Genomic DNA, 19,407 nt, shown 5'->3' on the forward strand with positions numbered 1-19,407 from the left:
ACTACAATTTAGCTCTTGCCCATTATCTTAACAGTCTGCATCCTCTAGCAAACAACTGAGAAAGAGACAGAAGGGGCATGGCATTGGATGTGTTCCTCTGTCAAGAGGAAGCATACGGTACTCTCTTTTCTTCCATGTGGGTTCTTGGCATCTTAGCACCTGTCAGTGAGTCTTGTTACCAACTCCATTAGCCCAGATGGATCATAGCACTCCTCCAGCTTAGTGGTGAGTCTACCAAAATCCACTTGATGTCCCCCCAATATTTGCCTTTAAAACATGACAAATGAAAAAGTACAAGTAGGGCAGAAGTGAAGAATTGCCTGTCCAGCTATGTCCCGATCACCAAAGAAGTCTGTGGAAATGCCCCAAGACTAAAGATACTGCAAAATGCCACCAGATGGGTCTCCCCCTTAATAAGGAAAGGATAGGAGGTTAGGGAAGCTGTAATTCTTAACTTCTCTTGCCAGAGAGACAGCAGGGGCATCACCATGAGCCAGGCTCCTCGTCTGGTTTATGTCAATGACGCAAGTTTGAGAGCCCCAGGATCGATGCTGCCTGGGAGGGTGGAGATGCCATACAGGCACCCAGCTGCCACAGAGAGGGAAATAGTCATCTCCTACACACAAGTGGGCTCCCTGACACTGTGCATATGGAGGGTTATTTTAGGAGTTAATTATTTAGTATAAGAAAGATCCTTTTCAGTTCTTTTAAAATCACACCACCGAGATAATGTCATCAAGCAGGGAGGAATGGGACATTCTAGCATTATAGGTAATAATAAAAACTAACATGTATTGAATGCTTCCTAGGCACAGACACTGTCTAAGGACTTTTGTATTAACTCATTTAACTCTCATTCAGACCCATTTTTATTATCCCCAATTTACAATGAGGAAGCTAAGGATCTGGGATGACAGATAATCTGCTGCTAGTCACACGGCTGTTAAGAGGTAGATCTCAGATCCCTGCACTGCTGCTCTCCGGGGCTTTTTGCATGTTGCACCCACTGACCTCTGGCCCAGGCATCTGCTCTGCTTTGGTTTCCCAGTGCATCACAGCCTCGTGGAGTTTTACTTGCAGGAGCCAAGAAAGAAGGATACCTGTATCTCCATCACCTTCCTTAGCAGCAATGTTACTTCCTCGGTCGAGATCACCATGTACGTAAGTGTCCCGCGTTACATGCACACATCTCCCACAACAGGCCCTGTGCGATCACTGATGGGTGACCCGAGCTCGCTGGGCTGGAGGTGGGGGTGAGGGCAGCACCTACTACAGATGCACCCCACAGACACATGGTGGGCAACTGTCCCAGGTTCAGGATCAGTATTGGGTCCAAGGATAGTGTATTCAGACAACAGCAGCTGAAGCAGGCAGACAGCAGTCATGGGATGTCTCAAAAAGTGGTGAGAACAAAGTAATTGGGTCCCTGATAGGAAACAGTAGTCAGGACTCCAGGAAGGCCACGTCAGGGATGTCAGCAAGTAGGAGGACCTCAGCCACTAGCCCAGGGAGGGCTGGCCAGAGACTGCAAAGCATCTACTCTTGGAAAGTAGGGGCGGTACTAGGTGAGTTAGTAGAACTGAATCACAGGCAGAGGGTCAGTTAGCAAATGAGTACAAGGTGAGGCCAGCAGGGCTTGATGCCAGGTGGTGCCAATCTCTGAAACTGGGCTGCGCATTTCCTTCCCTTATAAGGTCACATCTGGGCATAGTGGCTGGCAGGACCACACTTGAGGTGGGAAGACAGAGAACTTCACCTATAGGAAGGCTCAGGCCTGGCAGGGGACAGGAACTCAGCAGCAGTGGTTCATGTTTCTTTAAAAAGCAATTGGTTAGGGGTGCCTGGGTGGCTCAGTTGGTTAAGCTTCCGGGTCTTGATTTTGGCTCAGGTCATGATTTCATTGGTTCATGGGATTGAGCCTTGCATTGGGCTCTACGCTGACAAAGCGGAGCCTGCTTGGGATTCTTTCCATCTCCCTCTCTCTCTGTCTCTCTCTCTCCCTCCCCTGCTCATGCCTGCATGCATGCTCTCTCTCTCAAAATAAATAAATAAACATTAAAAACAAACAAAAAAAAGCAATTGGTTAGTTACTCCCAAGCCAGCAGGAGCCAGTCTAATCAGAGAAGTAACTGTCTTGGTCAGGGTACAGTCCAGAAACCAGAGTCCAAGCTGGGAGTCCAACAGAGGGACTTCAACCCAGGGAACTAATTACAAATGTGTTGGGAGGGCTGGAAACCCAAAAGGAGCATGAGGCACTGCAGAGATCAGCAACAGAGGCCACTCCGCCTATGGGGTTGGAGGAAGAAAGCCCGGAGGTGTTTGTAGAATACCAGCAGGATCTGGAAGCAAGCAGGAAATATATCCCCTCTGGAATCACAGTCCAAAGCTGTCTCCCCACTGTGCGTGCCTCCTGCAAGTTAGACCTCACTGGAACCTGCTGGCAGGGGAGCCTGAGAAGTGTGGTTGGCAGGGGAATGCATGAAGCACAAACATGGAAATGACCAGTGCGTGTGCACAGAAATGTACAATTGTCCACAGTGGCAGGTGCCATGAGGACAACTGAGACAGAGCCTGACCAAGTGTGAGAAGGTGATGTTTGAGGAGTGTTTGAATTGACATTTGAGTGGTGATTCACAGGAGTTACCCAGGCCAGGGATTAGTGAGAATATGGCACAGGGAGTGGAGAGCAGGGGGTGAGGCATTGGAGAAGGAAAGAGCAGGGGTTGCAGCTGAGGGCCAGACTGTGCCAGGCATTGAAGGACAGGTTAGGGATTTTTATTTTTATCCTGAGAGCAGTTTGGGGAGCCACTGGGAATTTGAAGCAGGAGAGTGACCGGATCAGATTGGAGTTTGGAAATATTTCTCAGGCTGCAGTATTGGAGGTTAATTGCACTACCAGGGAAGACAAGTTTCCACTGAGAGGAGCACATTTCTGGATTCCCAAACACCCTGCCACCAGCCAGGGCTCCAGCTCACACAGACAGGGCTCCAGCTCACACAGGCCAGAGAGAAGTCCCACAGGCAATCAGGACCCCAGCACAGATTTTCAGGTGCCCACGTTAGTCTTGCAGATTATAGCTGAATAATTTTCACTACATCAGTTCAAGGTCACATTATTTCCACAAGGTGTTTTCATTGCCTCTTGGTTGCATGGGTAAATGAGCCAACATTGGCAAGAGTCCTGACAATGACACATAAGTGGCCACTCATTAGAATCACCTGGAAAGCATTAAACACCACTGACCCCCAAACCCTGCCCCAGGCCAATTGCAGCAGAATCTCTGGGCATAGCCTTAACCACTACACTTTTTTTTTAATGTTTACTTATTTTTGAGAGATAGAGACACAGCATGAGTGGGGAAGGGACAGAGAGAGAAGGAGACACAGAATCCAAGGCAGGCTCCAGATTCTGAGCTGTTAGCATAGAGCCCGATGTGGGACTCGAACTCACGGAGCATGAGATCATGAGCTGAGCTGAAGCTGGACTCTTAACTGACTGAGCCATCCAGGCGCCCCTCAACCACTACACTTTTAAATCCTCCCTGAGTGATTGGAATAGGTATCTACAGATTCTTCTTCTCCCCAAAACAATTTGCATTACTCTTTTGAAGAAGACTATCAGAACATGGTTATCTTCAGTTCCTTGTTTGTTGGTTTTTTTCTCTCTTGCAGAATAGAAATTGAAAAAGGCGGGGCGGGGGGGAGTTTATGTGTGAGTCTACTTTCTATAGCTTTGTGTGTGAGTCTACTTTCTATAGCTTTGTGAAATCCCAAGGTTTCCTTCTAATTAGAAAATTTACCCAAACCAGGTCTTTCGGCCACTTACTCATAGCGTCCTTCATACCCTGTTAGTTTGCAAGCTCCTCCATTCATGCAGCTTCTTAAAGGGAAAAACCTTATTTTTTTCCTCTGAAGTATTTCAAAACACTTCTAAAATTAAAAAAAAAAAAAAAAAGGAACAGCTTTTAAAGTTGTACAGAATCTTCCTCAAAAGAAAAAAAAAAAACTAGGGGCGTTTGGGTGGCTCAGTTGGTTAAGCCTCTGGCTCTTGATTTCAGCTCAGGTCATGCTCTCATGGTTCATGAGTTCAAGCCCTGAGTTAGGCTCTGCACAGACAGTGTGGAACCTGCTTGGAATTCTCTCTCTCCCTCTCTCTGCCCCTCCCCAGCTCATGCTCTCTCTCTCTTTCTCTCTCTCAAAATGAATAAATGAACATTAAAAAATATTTTTAAAAATCAACAACTATTTTCTGAGCCACGTTCAAAGCTGTGAGTATATGTGCAAAGGGACTGGTTAGTGTGATACAAAGGATTGCGGTCCCCACCTTCAAGGAGTTCTTTTGTGCATGAAAGCTAACCAATGCTACCAGCGGAACCCCATAGGAGCCAAGGGGAAGCAAAGGCCAAAAGTGTTTCAATAACTTAATTTCCCTTTCCCTTGCAGACCTAGACAGCAACTCCAGGGGAGAGGAATCATAGCTCACACCAACGCACAGTGCCAGATAAACCAAGTGAAATTCAAGTTTCATTCTTCCAACCTAGTTTGGAAAAAAGACCGGACTACCATTGCTGGAAAGTTCTGCACTGCTCCTTTGCCAGTCAATGACAAGTAAGCCCAGAATCCACACCTGCCCCATACATACCCACAAGGACCAATCCTGACCTGAGATGTGACATTTGTTGAGGTACAGTCTCATCACAGAGATTAGCTTCTTCAACAGAAATGACAAAGACTTAGGGTTTTCTTGAATTTCCTATGGGTCCATCTTGGGTTGGAGGTGTTCAAAAGCCAAAGAGGGTAGGCTTCAATTTCCCATTCCTACTTCAATATAAGAAACTTCATTTTATCTGATATACAGCTGAATAATTTTATATATACATATAAAATCTATTTTATATATGTCTTATTCAGTTTCTACATACGATTTATTGAAACAAAGACTTCTCATTGCATAGTTCCTCCTCCTTAGTCTCCACTGGTCACATTCACAGCTGTGGATCCACCTGTGCCTCTAGCACAAATTTATATTAGTCTTACCACCCCTGGGCACTTGGAGGACAGGAGTAGTAGACTCCTATAATAGACAGCTATAGGCTTCTTTCATCTGACATCATGGTAACACAAGAGCACACAACTCCTAGCCCTCTTTCCTGAGCAATCGGGGACCTGCCCTGAGCGCATACCTTCTTGTTGCTCTTCTTTTGCAGCAAACAGACTGTCTGCTTACCTGAGCCAGTGAACTTACAAGCGAGTGTGACCGTTTCTCATGACCTGAAACTAAAATGTGTATAGTATAAGCCTGGGCAGGATGCATCTCCCTGGATTTCAGAGGTCGGGGAGCTATGTTCAACTTACTCTAGGCCATTACTACTAGAAAGAAGGCAAAACTCGTGGTTATTTTCCCCATAATAGCCACCTTAGAGGGGAGAGATAACTCATTCTATCAGAGCTTTGTCTCTGTTACCAATTTGAACAGCCTTACAAAAATACCGCTTCAGCTTGTCTATTCCTACTTAACTGCATATTAACTGCAATTGCCCCATATCCTTGAACATCTGTGCCTAGGATTCAATGGAAACATTCACAGGAACAATGTTTTTTTTTTTTTTTAAATAATAAAACACCATGGAATATCTGAATGGTTTCATTGTTTTATTGGAATGGAATTCTGTGATGTATAGAAATGTGATTTTCTATAGGATGGAGAAAACAATAGGCGCTGAATTCTCTGTATTAAAATAGCAATTGAGAAGAGGTGCTTGGAACAGGAGAGGGGATGGAGGGCTGGGAAAAAGATGGCACCATTCACCATTCCTTACCATTGCCTTCTCTTGATATCTGGAAGGTTTAGGGAATCAGAGAGATCTTTGGGGAATATAGATGAATTTTCTTTGGGTCAGTGTTTCCCGAACTTTGTTGTAAGTTACCTTGTATACAGCCATAGTCCAGCAAGAAACAGATGATTTGCTCTAACAGGGTAATTTGAGGAGAATTTAGTAAAAGGACTATTTACAAAGGTCTTAGTAGGAAGTGGGAAAACCAGAAGGGATGGTGCTGTTCCCTCGGGCTAGGGGCTGAGTTAGCTCATCCTGCCCTAGGTCTGAAGAGGCAAGAGGAGAGAGCACTGGAATCCCAAGACTGACAGGGGCTGCCAGACCTTCAGTCAAGGGACATGGTCACCCGGACAGCAATCCTGTAGGGAGGGAACTGAGGAAATAGATTCTCCAATCTCACTCTTCTTTCTGCCCTCATCTCCTGCTAGTGCTCCCCAATGAATGACTCCAAGCAGAAGCCAGAAGGCAAGAAGCATGTTGATGTGACCCAGGGCATAAAGCAGGACAGAGAAGGGTGGAAAATGCCTGGGGTGTGGGTGAGGAACCCCAGAGAGATATGGCACACACCATCACACTTTCTCCACAAGCAGGTACTCCCTGGAATCTTCCAACTTAATCGTTTTACCACTTTTTTTTAAATGTTTATTTATTTTTGAGAGAGAGATTGAGCACAGGTGGGGGAGGGGCAGAGAGAGAGGGAGACAAAGAATCCAAAGCAGACTCTAGGCTCCGAGCTGTCAGCACAGAGCCCAACGAGGGGCTTGAACTCACGAACCACAAGATCATGACCTGAGCCAAAGTCAGACACTCAACCAACTGAGCCACCCAGGCGCCCCTCATTTTAGCTTCTTTAAAAAATCCTTTAAGTCATTTTTAACTGTACGATCCAGTAGTATTAAGTACATTCATAGTGTTGTACAGCCATTACCTCTTTCCATCTCCAGAACTTTTTCATCTTCCCCAATCGAAGCTTTGAACCCATTAAGCAATTCCCCATCGCCCCCCGGCCCCCGCCCCTGGTAACCACTATTCTACTTTCTGTCACTATGATTTCTACTCTTCTAGAATACCTCATACAATCACGCAATATGTGTCCTTTTGTATCTGGCATATTTCACTTCGCATGACATTTTCAAAGTCCCCCATTTAATAGCATGTGTCAGAATTTCCTTTCTTCTTAAGGATGAATAGTATTCCATGGTATACGTATGTCACATTTTGTTTACCACTTCAGCCATCCACGGACACTTGTGTTACTCCACCTTTTGGCTGTTTGAATAATGATGCTCTGAACACATGTGTACAAAGATCTGTTCAAATAAATGTGCTTTGAAAGAAACTGCTGACTTGCTGGTTCACTGTCCACAGTAAAGGCAGGAAGATGGTATAAGCAATAGCCTGCAATTGGTCCGTCTGGGCCAAGTCACCCAGCTGACCAGAAGTCAGGGTTTGGGCCTTTGTCTAGGCTGTAGAAATGCAATGAAAGGACAGGTGATGCATTGTGAATACTAACGTAGGTCTTTACTTTCTGCACTGTCCCCCACAGTCAGTGGGAGCGTAACATGCATGCAGAAACTCCCCCCAGTATTGGGCAGGCTTGGGGTTCATTTTTATTTTTCAAAACCCAAACCCCCTCTTTACTCCCTCCCTTACTCCACCCAGGTTCCAGGCAAGGACCTCGCTAGAGACAGTGTTACCCAGGAGCTATATTAGGGCTGTGCCTACTGTTCCTTGACCTTAATGTCCTTGTCACACATTTGCCATCCTGGGAGACACTGCTCAGCACATAGTTCTTCCTTGGTTTTCCCCACTGCTTATCGCTTCCAAGCGTGTGTAAATTATGCTTCTATGATCAAAATGATGTTACGTGATGCTGATTGGTGTTTCACTGACCTGTTTTTCCCTGTCCTCATACTTCCAGTTTTGCCTTTGAGTACATCCCTGTGCTTCTTTGCTAATAGCTTCTTACTTTAAAGCACGATTAGACTCTCTCACATTTCATTTTCCTCCCCATCAGAAATTTTAGATCATTACCCTAAATGAAAATCCAGTTTTCCAGGGGCACCTGGGTGGCTCAGTTGGTTGAGCTTCTGACTCTTGGTTTTGGCTCAGGTCATGATCTAATGGCTTTGTGGGTTTGAGCCCCGTATTGGGCTCCATGCTGATGGTACACAGCCTGCTTGGGATCCTCTCTCTCCCTCTCTCTCCCTGACTCCCCTACTCGTGCTGTCTCTGTCTCTCTCAAAATAAAGAAAAAAGAAAAAAGAAAAAAACTTAAAAAAAGAAAAAAGAAAAGCCAGTTTCCCTTCTTGTAAATTAATACAATGATAACATAATAATGTTTAAAAGTCCAACTAGATGTTGTGGCTTGCTGAAGGCTCTCCACTTCAGGCCTGTCCTTTCCTTATTAAAAAGGGAAGATTAGTAAATATGAGATGACAAAACCTTATTAACACCAGAGACTTTCTTCTTTATGTAATCAGTGACTTGAAAGAAAATGAAAACATAAACAGCAATCTCACCAGGAGACTTAATGTTATTTAATGCTGGGTCTATGTGCTACCTTAAACCATCCTGCCCAGTGGCCCACACTTTGGGAAACCTGGCTTTAAGTAGGTGGGACATGTGTGAGATTTGAAAAAAGAGAGAGGTAACAAGAAAATCTGCCTGATGGCAAGGCAAGAGCATCGTCTCCCTTCCACACCCCCTGCTGCTCACAACCTCTTTTGAGATCTTTCCATGAGAATTACAGAAGTAATTCCCTTTGATAGTACACCCCTTCCCTTAAGTGGCACTGCAAACATAGTTTCCAGACCCTTCCTCCCTCTGGTCGTGATACCCTGAATATGTTCAGTTTGTGCCATAATCCCAGGACTGGGCTCAATGTTTTCAATCTTCCTCCCACAGAACACACCAAGTATACAGTTTTACATGTTCCTCATTATAATCCTCCATTAATTCAGCCCAAGAGTCACTTTAGGGTTCAACTGCAACTCTTCAACTTTTTTTAAGTTTATTTTTTTATTCTCAGAGAGAGAGAGAGAGAGAGAGAGAGAACCAATGGGGGAAGGGCAGAGAGGGAGAGGAACAGAAGATCCAAAGCAGGCTCCAGGCTTCATGCTGACAGCAGAGAGCCCGATGTGGGGATCGAATTCACAAACCGTGAGATCATGACCTGAGCCAAAGTCAGATGCTTAACTGACTGAGCCACCCAGGCGCCCCTCAACTCTTCAATTTTTAGAGTCTATTATTCTTACTGATTCTGCTTTCTTTCTTTCTCATGGAATTGATTTTTTTAACCTGAATGAACTTTCCATATAACCCAATTCCTTTACATGTTAGTGTTGTAATCTTTCAACTTGTCAGGAATTAGTTATATCCCGATTTTATCCTTAGGAACATTTAGCTTTCCCTCCAAGCTTTATGTAATTTTTATATATTTATTATATATATATATATATATATATATACACACACATATATGTCATTTTTATTTTTATTTTTTTTAATGTTTATTTATTTTTGAGAGAGAGAGACAGAGCATGAGTAGGGGAAAGAGAAGAGACAAAGGGAGACACAGAATCCGAAACAGGCTCCAGGCTCTGAGCTGTCAGCATGGAGCCCGATGTGGGGCTCAAACCCACAAACCATGAGATCATGACCTGAGCTGAAGTCAGATGCTTAACCGACTGAGCCACCCAGGTGTCCCAATGCGTATGTCATTTTTAAATAGATTTCTTTTTATATCTGTATCCAAGAACTTGAGAGGAGAAAGTGAAGGGCAAAGCCCTACTTCTAGAAGCTCCCTTAAGATTAATCAATACTCTGGGTCTGAACATTTGCATAGATTTCTAATTCATGTTTATCTTGACTACTTATATATTATGAGAAAAGTTTCAATACTTTATAATGATCCCCTGATCTGAGAGAGAGAAAAGAGAGATAATATGATTGAGTTTTAGCATGACTTCATTCCCAAGAGCTCCTGATAATTTCTACTTAATTTCATAAATATATACAAGCAATGTTTTTAGTGATTTGTCCCTGGACTTTGCTGAGAACACACCAAACTTCCTAGTCTCTACTTTCAGGAATTTCTGCTTTACTTCCTTTTGGCTACTGGGGCAAATGTATCTACCATCTTCTAACTTCTTTTCTTTGGGATTATTCAGTGATCACCAAAGACCTCAGTTACCCTACAAGGTATTTCTAAGGCAAGATTGTAACTCAGGGTCTGGGTACCAGAATTCACTTAAAGCAGTTGGGTGATCGCTTCTCAATCTTGGTCTTCAGATTAATTTCCAAACCAAACCAAACAAAAAACCTCCCATACATTATTATATATATATTTTTCAAACTACAGAATCAATAAATGTTCATTTTAACAAGTCAAACTGTAGATATATAGACTACCATGGTCCTGAGGTAATCCATGTTAATAGCCGTATGTATGTCCTTCTACCCATTTCTCCATGTAAATACAAATATATACACACAAAGTTGTTTTTTTAACAAAAATGAAATCATAGTACACCTATCACTCTGCAATTTTTGTAGTCACTTAACAATATGTCATGACTATCCCTCCAATTAGACACAGGTCTAATCTACTCACTGGATGTGTAATGTTCCACAGTCTGGATATGCCAAAATTTTGTCAGCTTTTTTCTTTGTGATGGATTGAGGTTGTTTCAACTACAAATGATGCTGCAATAAATATTTGTGTGCATCTATCTCATATTGTGACTCCTGCATTTCTGTATGATAAATTTTTGCAGTAAGAATTGCTAGGTCAACAGATATATCAAAAGATTAGTAATGCTGGATTACTTTCTAAACATGGCATACCAGTTCACATATGCTCTGACAGTGGTTCAAAGAAACTGGTTTCTTGCAATTACTTATTCAAGCATTTGTCTTCCTAAGATAAGTTACTCAACCCCCCAAATTTCTCCTCTGGAGTTACCATGTGGTGTTCAACTGGCTCCAAGTTGGCCAGTCCATACCCATGTGTGAAAGTGGAATGACATTTTCCTTCAGAACTTTAGGGGCCTGAGATTTCATTACTTTTGAAAAATGGCATTCATTCAGACACCATAGTCTCTGAGCAGTGAAATCATTAGAAGGGATGAGCTATAAAGACCTCTAAAAAAAATTAAACTCTTATTTATTTATGACTATAAAACTCAACTCTTTAAAAAAATTTCAGTCAATACAGAAAGTTATGAAAGAGAAAGTGAAAAACTAAAACTTCCTGAGTATTTAATACGTGTCAGGTAGTGTTCTAATCCCTTTATATAAATTCTCTATTAATCCTCCCAGCAGTTCCATGTACTACCTCATTTTATATCAGAGAACATGGAGGGAGAGGGAATTAAGCAACTTGTCCATGGTCATACAGCTGGCAATGGGTGAAATCAGGATTCACACTAAGCCATGTGCCTCTAGAACCTGGGCTCTGTCCACTGTGTGATACGGGCTGGCCTCCTCAAGTTGGATTTTAGCACTTGCAACATCCTCAGTCTGGCCCCACTCTGCCTAACTGAAGTTACCTGCCGTGTCCCCCTTGTGCTGAAGCCAGTATCCCCCTAAAGCATACTGTAGACTATGTCACTTCCAAGCCTTTGCGCCTGCTGCCCCCACCATCCCCTTCAGGCTCTACCAGCCATTCAGATAGAACTTCCAGTTCTATCTCTTCCAGGAAGACTGGCCTTCAGTATGTCATTTCAGTCAGTATCCATGCAGGGCTCTTGGCTGGCTCAATTGGTAGAGGATATGACTCTTGATCTTGAGGTTGTAAGTTCAAGACCCACTTTGGGTATGAAGATTACTTAAAAATAAAGTCTTTAAAAAAAAAATATCTCCAGGAGGAAGCTGTGGGTGTATAAAGGAATCATACTGAAACATAAATCTTCTCATATTGCTAAAATCTCACCCAGCCCTTGATCTCCTTGTTCAAGTGGTCCCGAGTGACCTTCTCAGAGAGACATACACTGCTGCCCCCCAGCCTTAAACACACCTCTGACCTCACTCTTCAGCATGCTCAGGCCTTGGGGTGACCATCACAGCCCACATTTACCCCAGAGGAGGTTGGCTTCTTCTCCTAAGAGAGGAGCCTGGAGGTGATGTGGCCATCCCTGTGCCTGAGTTCTTCTATGTCCCAGGCCCTAAAATCCTCCCTATCCTCAGTATTCACTCACTTATGAAACATTAACTATTTGCTTTATGGGGGCCATTCAGTGTCCTGACAATAGCCCAAATTCAAACTATCCAAAATAAAATCAACATCTCCCCCAAAGTTGTTTCTCTCTCCTCAATGACAATAGCCACCACACTGGCATGCAACATCAGGCTTGAAGCCTGAGTTATCTTTGGCTCAAGACATTATAATGCTCAAAAAGAAAAAAGTAATTACCCCCTCTTCCTCCCTCCCAATACCTGATTTACACTTAGACACTATGTCTCTCAATTTCTTCAAAATGTGTCTGGTATCTGTCCCTTCCTTTCTGTTTTCTCAGACGTGGGGTAAGGCGTTGGATTTGGCACCAGTCTCTGAACTGGTATCTTCCTCCAGCTTCTTTCCCCTCTAGTCCCTCTATTTACCTGTGCCAGATAACTCCTACAAAGTCTTTAAACTTATCATTCTCCTGCTGCCAATTTTTCACTGGATTTTCCCAAAGGCCTTAGAATAAGAGCTTCTTAACTTCTTAACCTAGAATTCAGGAACTTCTATGCCTCAATCCTTATCTTTCTTCCTTGATTTCTCTTATTCTTTTCCAAAAGAAATTCTTAGATCCTCTGAGGTTGATCTATTATCATTATTATTGTTGGGTTCCTTAAGCAACCCTTGTTTATTAGTCATCAAGCCACAGAGTGTCAGAGGAAGAAAGAAGAGCCCAGAAAGATTAAGGGAATTGCCTGAAGTCAAACAGCCACCGGAGAAAAAACACAGCCACTCTCCCATTTTTACCGCACTTCCAAACCAGACTGCACTTCTATTGGGTTTTAATAACTCTAAGTGACTCTTCAATAAATGCAAATGTGAGCTTTAATAGCTTTTGAAGACTATCAAGGGGCAGTGTTTATCTGGAAGTAAATTCCTGCTGCTACCCTGAAGCTCTGGGTCTTTAACATTTACCCAGGCCCATACCAGTATAGACAGATTCTTAGTTTGGACAGAACTGGAGGGTGGAGAAGTGGAAAGAGATCTAGGCAAATATCCAGGGAAGGAGAGCCCAATATGTGAACACCCCTCTTCTTGGGGTCAGACTGACTCAAGTGAAAATGCCCCTTCTCTCCTGCAGTTACCAGCCCCTGCAACTTCACAACTCCAAGTGCTCACCCAGCCCTCCTGGTTTGGACTTGAAACTCAGTCCACCCCAAAGTCAAGATCGTTCCTTTTTCACTCTCAACCCATGGTTCACTTCAGAAGCTGCCCTTTGCTATACTTCTTCTATGGAGAGCACGGGGAAATGGTAAAACTAAAGACAAGCTATCACAAAACCAGAATGTTCACTCATTCATTCATTCATTCACTCATTCAGCAAACCTTTAGTGTAAGCCTGCTATGTCCAGGCACTATTCTGATGGCAATCCTCTTAATAATAACTACAATGTATTGAATGCTTACTGTGTGACAGGCATGGTTTTATGTTTCATTAAATTCTCACAGCAACATGAGATAGGTTCTTCTTTTTTTATTGCCATTTTACATATGAGCAAGCTGAGGTACAGAGCAGTTATGTAACTAGACCATGAATGTGGCAGTGCTAAAATTCGAATCCAAGTGGTCAACTCCAGAGCTCTGTTTTCTTAACCCTACACTATGTTCATAAGGCATCCTAACCCAATGTCTACTTATGTTATCCCCATATCCTTGTTTTTTAAACTTAATTTAATAAAAATTTGCCAGCAATGGCAAGGTGTCTGGCCATGTTGCATTAAAGTAGATTTTACTAGGTCAGATGAAGTATTACAGTGTAAATAGGAGGGTTTTAAAAATATGTGTATTTATGTTTGTGATGAATAAATGACAGGTGTTAAAATAATTTGAGAGCTACTGGAGGTTGCAAAAGACAAGAGAAATAGAAGACATGTGGTGAATGACGAGGAATCAGATTACAAGAAACAAAATTCAGGGAAAAGAGAAGAAATCACATTGGAGAAATTAGGAGTGACCCACATTTTCATCTCCCACATTTCAGAGAGGAACAGGCAAGAAGTCTGAGCTGTCCACAGACAGGAGATGGGGACAGCAGGCCTGAGCTCCTCAGCAGGGCCTGGAGAAACCAGAAGAAAGGACCTCCTTCCTGAGTCACGCATGAGTCAAAGACAAAGTGTTCTAACTTCAACAGGAGGCAGAAGCAAAAGAACACTGGAAAGTGGAACTAGAAGTTTCTAAAATCCTAATCTAGGCCATGTTGAAATGTTAGACAGCTGAGTTTAACAAAGATCTAACAATTACCAACTAAATGCCAGGCACATGACACCATGTGGGGTGCTGGGACTATGGCAATAAGAATCTGCCCAGCCCTCAAGCACCTGGAGAGAAAGTCTGGGGGGAGGTGAGAGCTGAGGGTGGTGGTCCAAGAGGACTCTGAGAGTCCTGGAGGGGACAGATTAATGTTGACAGAGGTGGGGTAGATGTCAGGGACAGTGTGGGAGGGGAGGGGACATTTGTACTAGTCTTGAGGGATGACTAGGACTCAGAGCAGAGGGTTGGGGGTATAGAGGGCAATTCCAGGCCATTGAGCAACCGTCAGTTGGCAATCGGCAGTTGGCAATCATGTGCTATGCAGAAGGCTCTTGGTAAGGATCACGTCAGAGAAGTGAATCAAAAGTGAAATAAAATCCCATGATCTCTAGGGAAATTTCTGAGTGGGAGACATGTGTCAACGTATGAATTCCATGACAATTAGAAGTGAAACCACTGAGAGCATTGCTCACATTTTTTCCATCATCGAGACTTGTGGGGGAGTCTACAGGAAACCACGGTGTCAGGAATATATGCGGAAGAAGATGGAGAACCTCTAAGATGGATTTGCCTCCTCTCCCAAGCAATTCCCCCCAGGCTATCTCTCAGGTGTCTGCCTCTCTGTTCCCATCACCATCATATATTCTGGCCCTTGGTACCTCACAATCCCTCTGACTGTTTCAATGGCTGACACTGTTCTCCTGGCTTTGTTCTCTCAGGTCTCTCAGAATGTGAACATTTATGAAACAACTAAACTCTGCCAGACTCTGTGGTATGCACTGAATGCAGTCTCCCTCAGCACTGCTCTGAGTGCGCCATTTTCCTGCTCACTTTCCATCGCCTTTTGATGAGAGCTTATTTGGGTTCCACAGTTAGTCACTAAGAGCCATTGGTTCTCCTCCAGCCATGCTTTTCTTGTACCTTCCAGCGTAGGGTCTTTGAGTCACATATTTCTTTTTCCTGGATTGCTTCTGCCTTGCCTAACTCTGTCTTTGAAGGCACAGCTCAGTTTCTCCATGAACCCTCCGAATACCAGAAATAGGAAGTGATCTCTTCTGCTGGAGTTCTGTAGGTCATATAGTGGTTTAAACCACTCTTGTAATGCTTTCCACAGTGGACTGACACAGTGCTTATTTGTACATACGTCAGGGATCTGACGTATATTTATTTATGGTTCACAAGAAACCTATTTACACATGGACTGAGGACTCTCAGAGGAGAGTTAATTAATTAATCCTCAGAGGAGCCAGGCCCAAGGAGCTTGACTTAGCAAGGCCTTGGTGGGGAGAGGGGCAGGGTGCTTATGATTCATATCTCTCCTTTGCTAGAGCTCAAGTTCCTTCAGGGCAGATACCATGAATGATTCACTTATTAAAGCCTGTGATGTCCAGCATAATGTTTGACAGCAAGTGAATATTTAATAAGTATTCATGAGATAAAAGAATATTTATTGTTGTCTCCTGAGAGCAAATCTAACTATTTGCCAGGCTTTATTGCTAAAATTTTGATATAAACCCAAGATTTTCTTTTCACATGTGTGGATCTCTAGTGTGGGGTTACTGCAGAAGGTTCACAAATCCATGTCATGTCAAGAATTTTCCATAGACTGAGTAAATACAATGCTTTGTACCTACATGTAATGCTATATTTCAAATACATAAAGATACCATTGTGGTTGATTCTAAAAATCTACAAATATATCTAAAAAAAAAAAACCTTGTAAGAATCCAGATATCTTTTCCCACACAACTTCTATGATGTAGAAGGTCTGATCCTTTTAAAAACAAACGCACACACGTTAAATGAAGTTCCCATTGTACAGAACCTCTGTTATGTACTGCATGTGTGTAACAGGAGCCCTGCTTAGGGAGACCTCTAGCTCGAGGGGTGGCACCACATCCAGGTAATGCTGAGTCTCAACTTAGCGTGTACACACTTTGTTGCTGTTTGTTTATTGCTTTATTTATTCTCCACAACCGCCCTCAAGGGTTGACAAAAGAGCTACTGAATTTCTCAGAATTGACAAGGGAGAAATATATTGTGAAATATATAGGGAAGAGACAGAAATCAAACAAGAAAGGAAATAAACAGTGTAATTTCAGGAAAAAAAATGAGAAAAGGATGTAAGAGCTATATGGGACACAATGTACAGTTCTATCAAGCATGTAATTGGAATCCTAAAAGGAGAGGAAAGAGAAAAGACTCTGAAGAAAGTCCAAGCAGGGAAAAGGGACAGAAGATGATGGTAAGGTGAGTGGGTATCTTAGCTGGGATGGTGACATTGGAGCTGAGAACTGAATGGCCAGAAGTCAGCAAGTGTAAAGACCCTAATATAGAAAGAAGCTAGGTATGCCTGACAGATACCAAAAAGAATAGTGTGGTTGAAACATGATAAATAAGAATGAGATCAGAATAAAATACAGTTGAAGGACAGGCAGGTAGGGCATTGTGGCTTATAAGTTTCCAGAAGAATAGGATTCACCAAACATGCTTTTGCTTCCCCACATTTCCCAATCCCTTTAACCAAAGCACAAAGTGGATTATTAAGTGGGTCCATGAGATTACCGCTAGTCAATGGACTATGGGCAGAAGTGATTTGTATCCTTTCTGGGCCAAAGCATCAAAAAGCTAGCACAGGAATGTCGAGCTGTTTCTCTCTTCAAGTGACAGAGCCAGATGGTCAGAGTAGATTGAATCACTGAGTTGCAACATGAAGATGGTTGCCCTCATGAGTCATGCAGACTGGCAGTAGACTTTAAGAGAGAAATAAACATTTGTGCTATGAAGTCATAATAAGCTCATCTTGACTAATGTCACATGGTAAGAAGTTTGGATTTTACTCTAAGTATAATAAAAGCCATTTGAAATTTTGAGCGAGAGAGTGATGAGATCATATACATGTTTAAATGACCACTATGCTGTGTGTACAATAGATTATGGGGAAGAGAGACAGGAGAAATAGGGAACCAGTTGTAAGTCCATTGAGGTTAATCCAGGTATGAAATAATAGCTTGAAATCAGTGGTAGCAGTGAAGGTGGTGAATTGAATTCAGGATATGTTTTGAAAATAGAACTAAGATAAATGGAAAGACTCCAAGGTTTTGGGCATGGGCAACTGACTGAAAAAGAAGACAGAGTAGAAGGTAACATGGGTGGAGTGGGAACCAAGAGTTATAAAGCTTTCTGGGTTTAAAGATCTCTTCCAAGAATAGGAAAGAAGAAAGATAGAGTACTTCCTAACTCCTTTTACAAAGTCAGCATAACCCTGATATCAAACCTGACAATGATATTACAAGATACATATTTGTAAAAGTCCTAATATATATATATATATATATATATATATATATATATATATATATATATTTGCAAACTAAGTTCAGATATAGACAAAGAGGAAAATACAACATAATAAAATTGGATTTCCTCCAGAATGCATGGTTGTTTTAATATTCACATATCTATTGATGTAATTCATTAACAGAATAAGGGAGAAAAATAATCTCCATAAATGCAGAAAATCATTTAATGAAATTCAATACTCATCCCTGATTTTAAAAAAAACAGCAAATTAGGAAAAGAACTTCTTTAATCTGATAGGGGCAATATAAAAATCTAATAGCACACATTATACTTAATAACGAAATATTGAAAATATTTTCCTTAAAGTCAAATATGAGAGAAGGATGTCTTCATTATCCCTTCCATTCATCCCTGTACTATAGGTCCTACCCAGAAAAACAAGGAATCAAAAGAAAAATAAGGAGGAGAAAGAGGAGGAGGAGTGAGGGGGAAGGTATAGGTTAGGAAGGAAGAAATAAAACCATCATTATTTATGGATGATATATGTGAATCTGTGGAAAATCCTGAAGACTCCCTGAATTAATTATTAGAAGTGATAAGTGAATTTATCAAGATCACTGAATTAAAGTTAAAGATACAAAACATCAATTATATTTCTATATGCTAGAATTTTCACTCATGTGTGGATCTTGAGAAACTTAACAGAAGACCATGGGGGAAGGGAAGGGGGAAAAATAGTTACAGAGAGGGAGGGAGGCACACCACAAGAGACTCTTAAATACAGAGAACAAACTGAGGGTGGATGGGGCGGGTGAGAGAGAAGGAAAAATGGGTGATGGGCATTGAGGAGGGCACTTGGGATGAGCACTGGGTGTTGTACATAAGCCAATTTGACAATAAATTATATTCATTAAAAAAAGTCACTGTTTTAGGTATGAATGTTATAGGACAATAGATAACCAGAATATATGTTGAAGTATTTAGGGGAAAAGTAAAATAGAATATATTAAATTTATAAACCCACTTAAAACTATGAAAGGAAATTTAATTAACTAAGTTTTTTAAAGTCCCTCTGAAAACTATTGTTTAATACTAGGGTCCTAAACAGAACAAGAGATTTGTAAGTTGAACTTAAAAGCTTAAGGGAAAACTAGGTTTTTAAAAATTTCTACTTCTATAAATTGAATCTAACTGGAAAAACAAACAAGTAAACCATGAAAACTTCTTGGCTAGCTGACTTCAGTGACCCTTTTAACAGTTCAGAAAAACAACAAGGGAAAAAAACTGAGTGATTTATGGAGTGCTTACTAGGTGTCACGCCATGTACATGTCCGAGGGGCTCTACCTAAGTCAGCTCATTCAGTGCTCACCACAACCCTGGGAGATGGGTTTTGTGAATCCCCACTCTACAGATGAGGCTCAGAGAGCCTATGTAACTTGCCCAAGATTCTGCAGTTAGTGAAGGATGGGATCGGTGCTTTCACACTTTTGGGTGCCTTTTCCTGGAAGGAAGGCTGGTGAGGGTAAATTTGCACAAGTCGCCTGGAGCCCTTGATGTTAGCAGCGGGGCAACGTCTTCTGTGTCTGCTCTGACCTTGCCTGTGAGCCTTCCAGGGGGTGAGACGCGGTGTGCACTCAAGTGACCTTCCTGTGAAGATTAGTGCGGCCAGAGAAAAAGATAGCCTGTTGATCCTTAAAGTTCAGGAGTGTGGGTTGGAGCCAAGGGGGCCTGTCCCCTGGACATAACTTGAGAGTAGCTGTGGAGAGGAGTTCTAGAAGCTGTGGAAAGAAAAAGAG

The 19,407-nt window shown here is 42.3% G+C and overlaps 2 protein-coding genes across 11 annotated transcripts in view; one reads left to right on the forward strand and one right to left on the reverse strand.

Moving 5' to 3' along the window:
- Positions 1–5,603, forward strand: part of ADPRH (ADP-ribosylarginine hydrolase) — a 37,391-nt gene extending 31,788 nt beyond the window's left edge. For 8 of the 9 annotated variants that reach the window (XM_053220901.1, XM_053220902.1, XM_015064621.3 and 5 more), the window contains 3 exons: positions 1,049–1,157; positions 4,444–4,608; positions 5,208–5,603. In XM_053220901.1, coding sequence (XP_053076876.1) covers positions 1,049–1,157; positions 4,444–4,608; positions 5,208–5,292 — 359 coding nt within the window. In that variant the 3' untranslated portion in view covers positions 5,293–5,603. Of the gene's footprint in view, positions 1–1,048; positions 1,162–4,443; positions 4,609–5,207 lie in introns of those variants that run through there. The other variant, XM_015064623.3, reaches the window with a different exon arrangement.
- Positions 5,604–9,362: 3,759 nt separating this feature from the next.
- Positions 9,363–19,407, reverse strand: part of POPDC2 (popeye domain containing 2) — a 28,544-nt gene continuing 18,499 nt past the window's right edge. For both annotated transcript variants that reach the window (XM_015064620.3, XM_015064618.3), the window contains exon 4: positions 9,363–19,389. In XM_015064620.3, the coding sequence (XP_014920106.1) occupies positions 19,304–19,389 (86 nt within the window). In that variant the 3' untranslated portion in view covers positions 9,363–19,303. The remainder of the gene's footprint in view (positions 19,390–19,407) is intronic.

The sequence above is a fragment of the Acinonyx jubatus genome, chromosome C2 (genome assembly GCF_027475565.1).
Source record: "Acinonyx jubatus isolate Ajub_Pintada_27869175 chromosome C2, VMU_Ajub_asm_v1.0, whole genome shotgun sequence".
In the NCBI taxonomy this organism is placed as follows: domain Eukaryota; kingdom Metazoa; phylum Chordata; class Mammalia; order Carnivora; family Felidae; genus Acinonyx; species Acinonyx jubatus.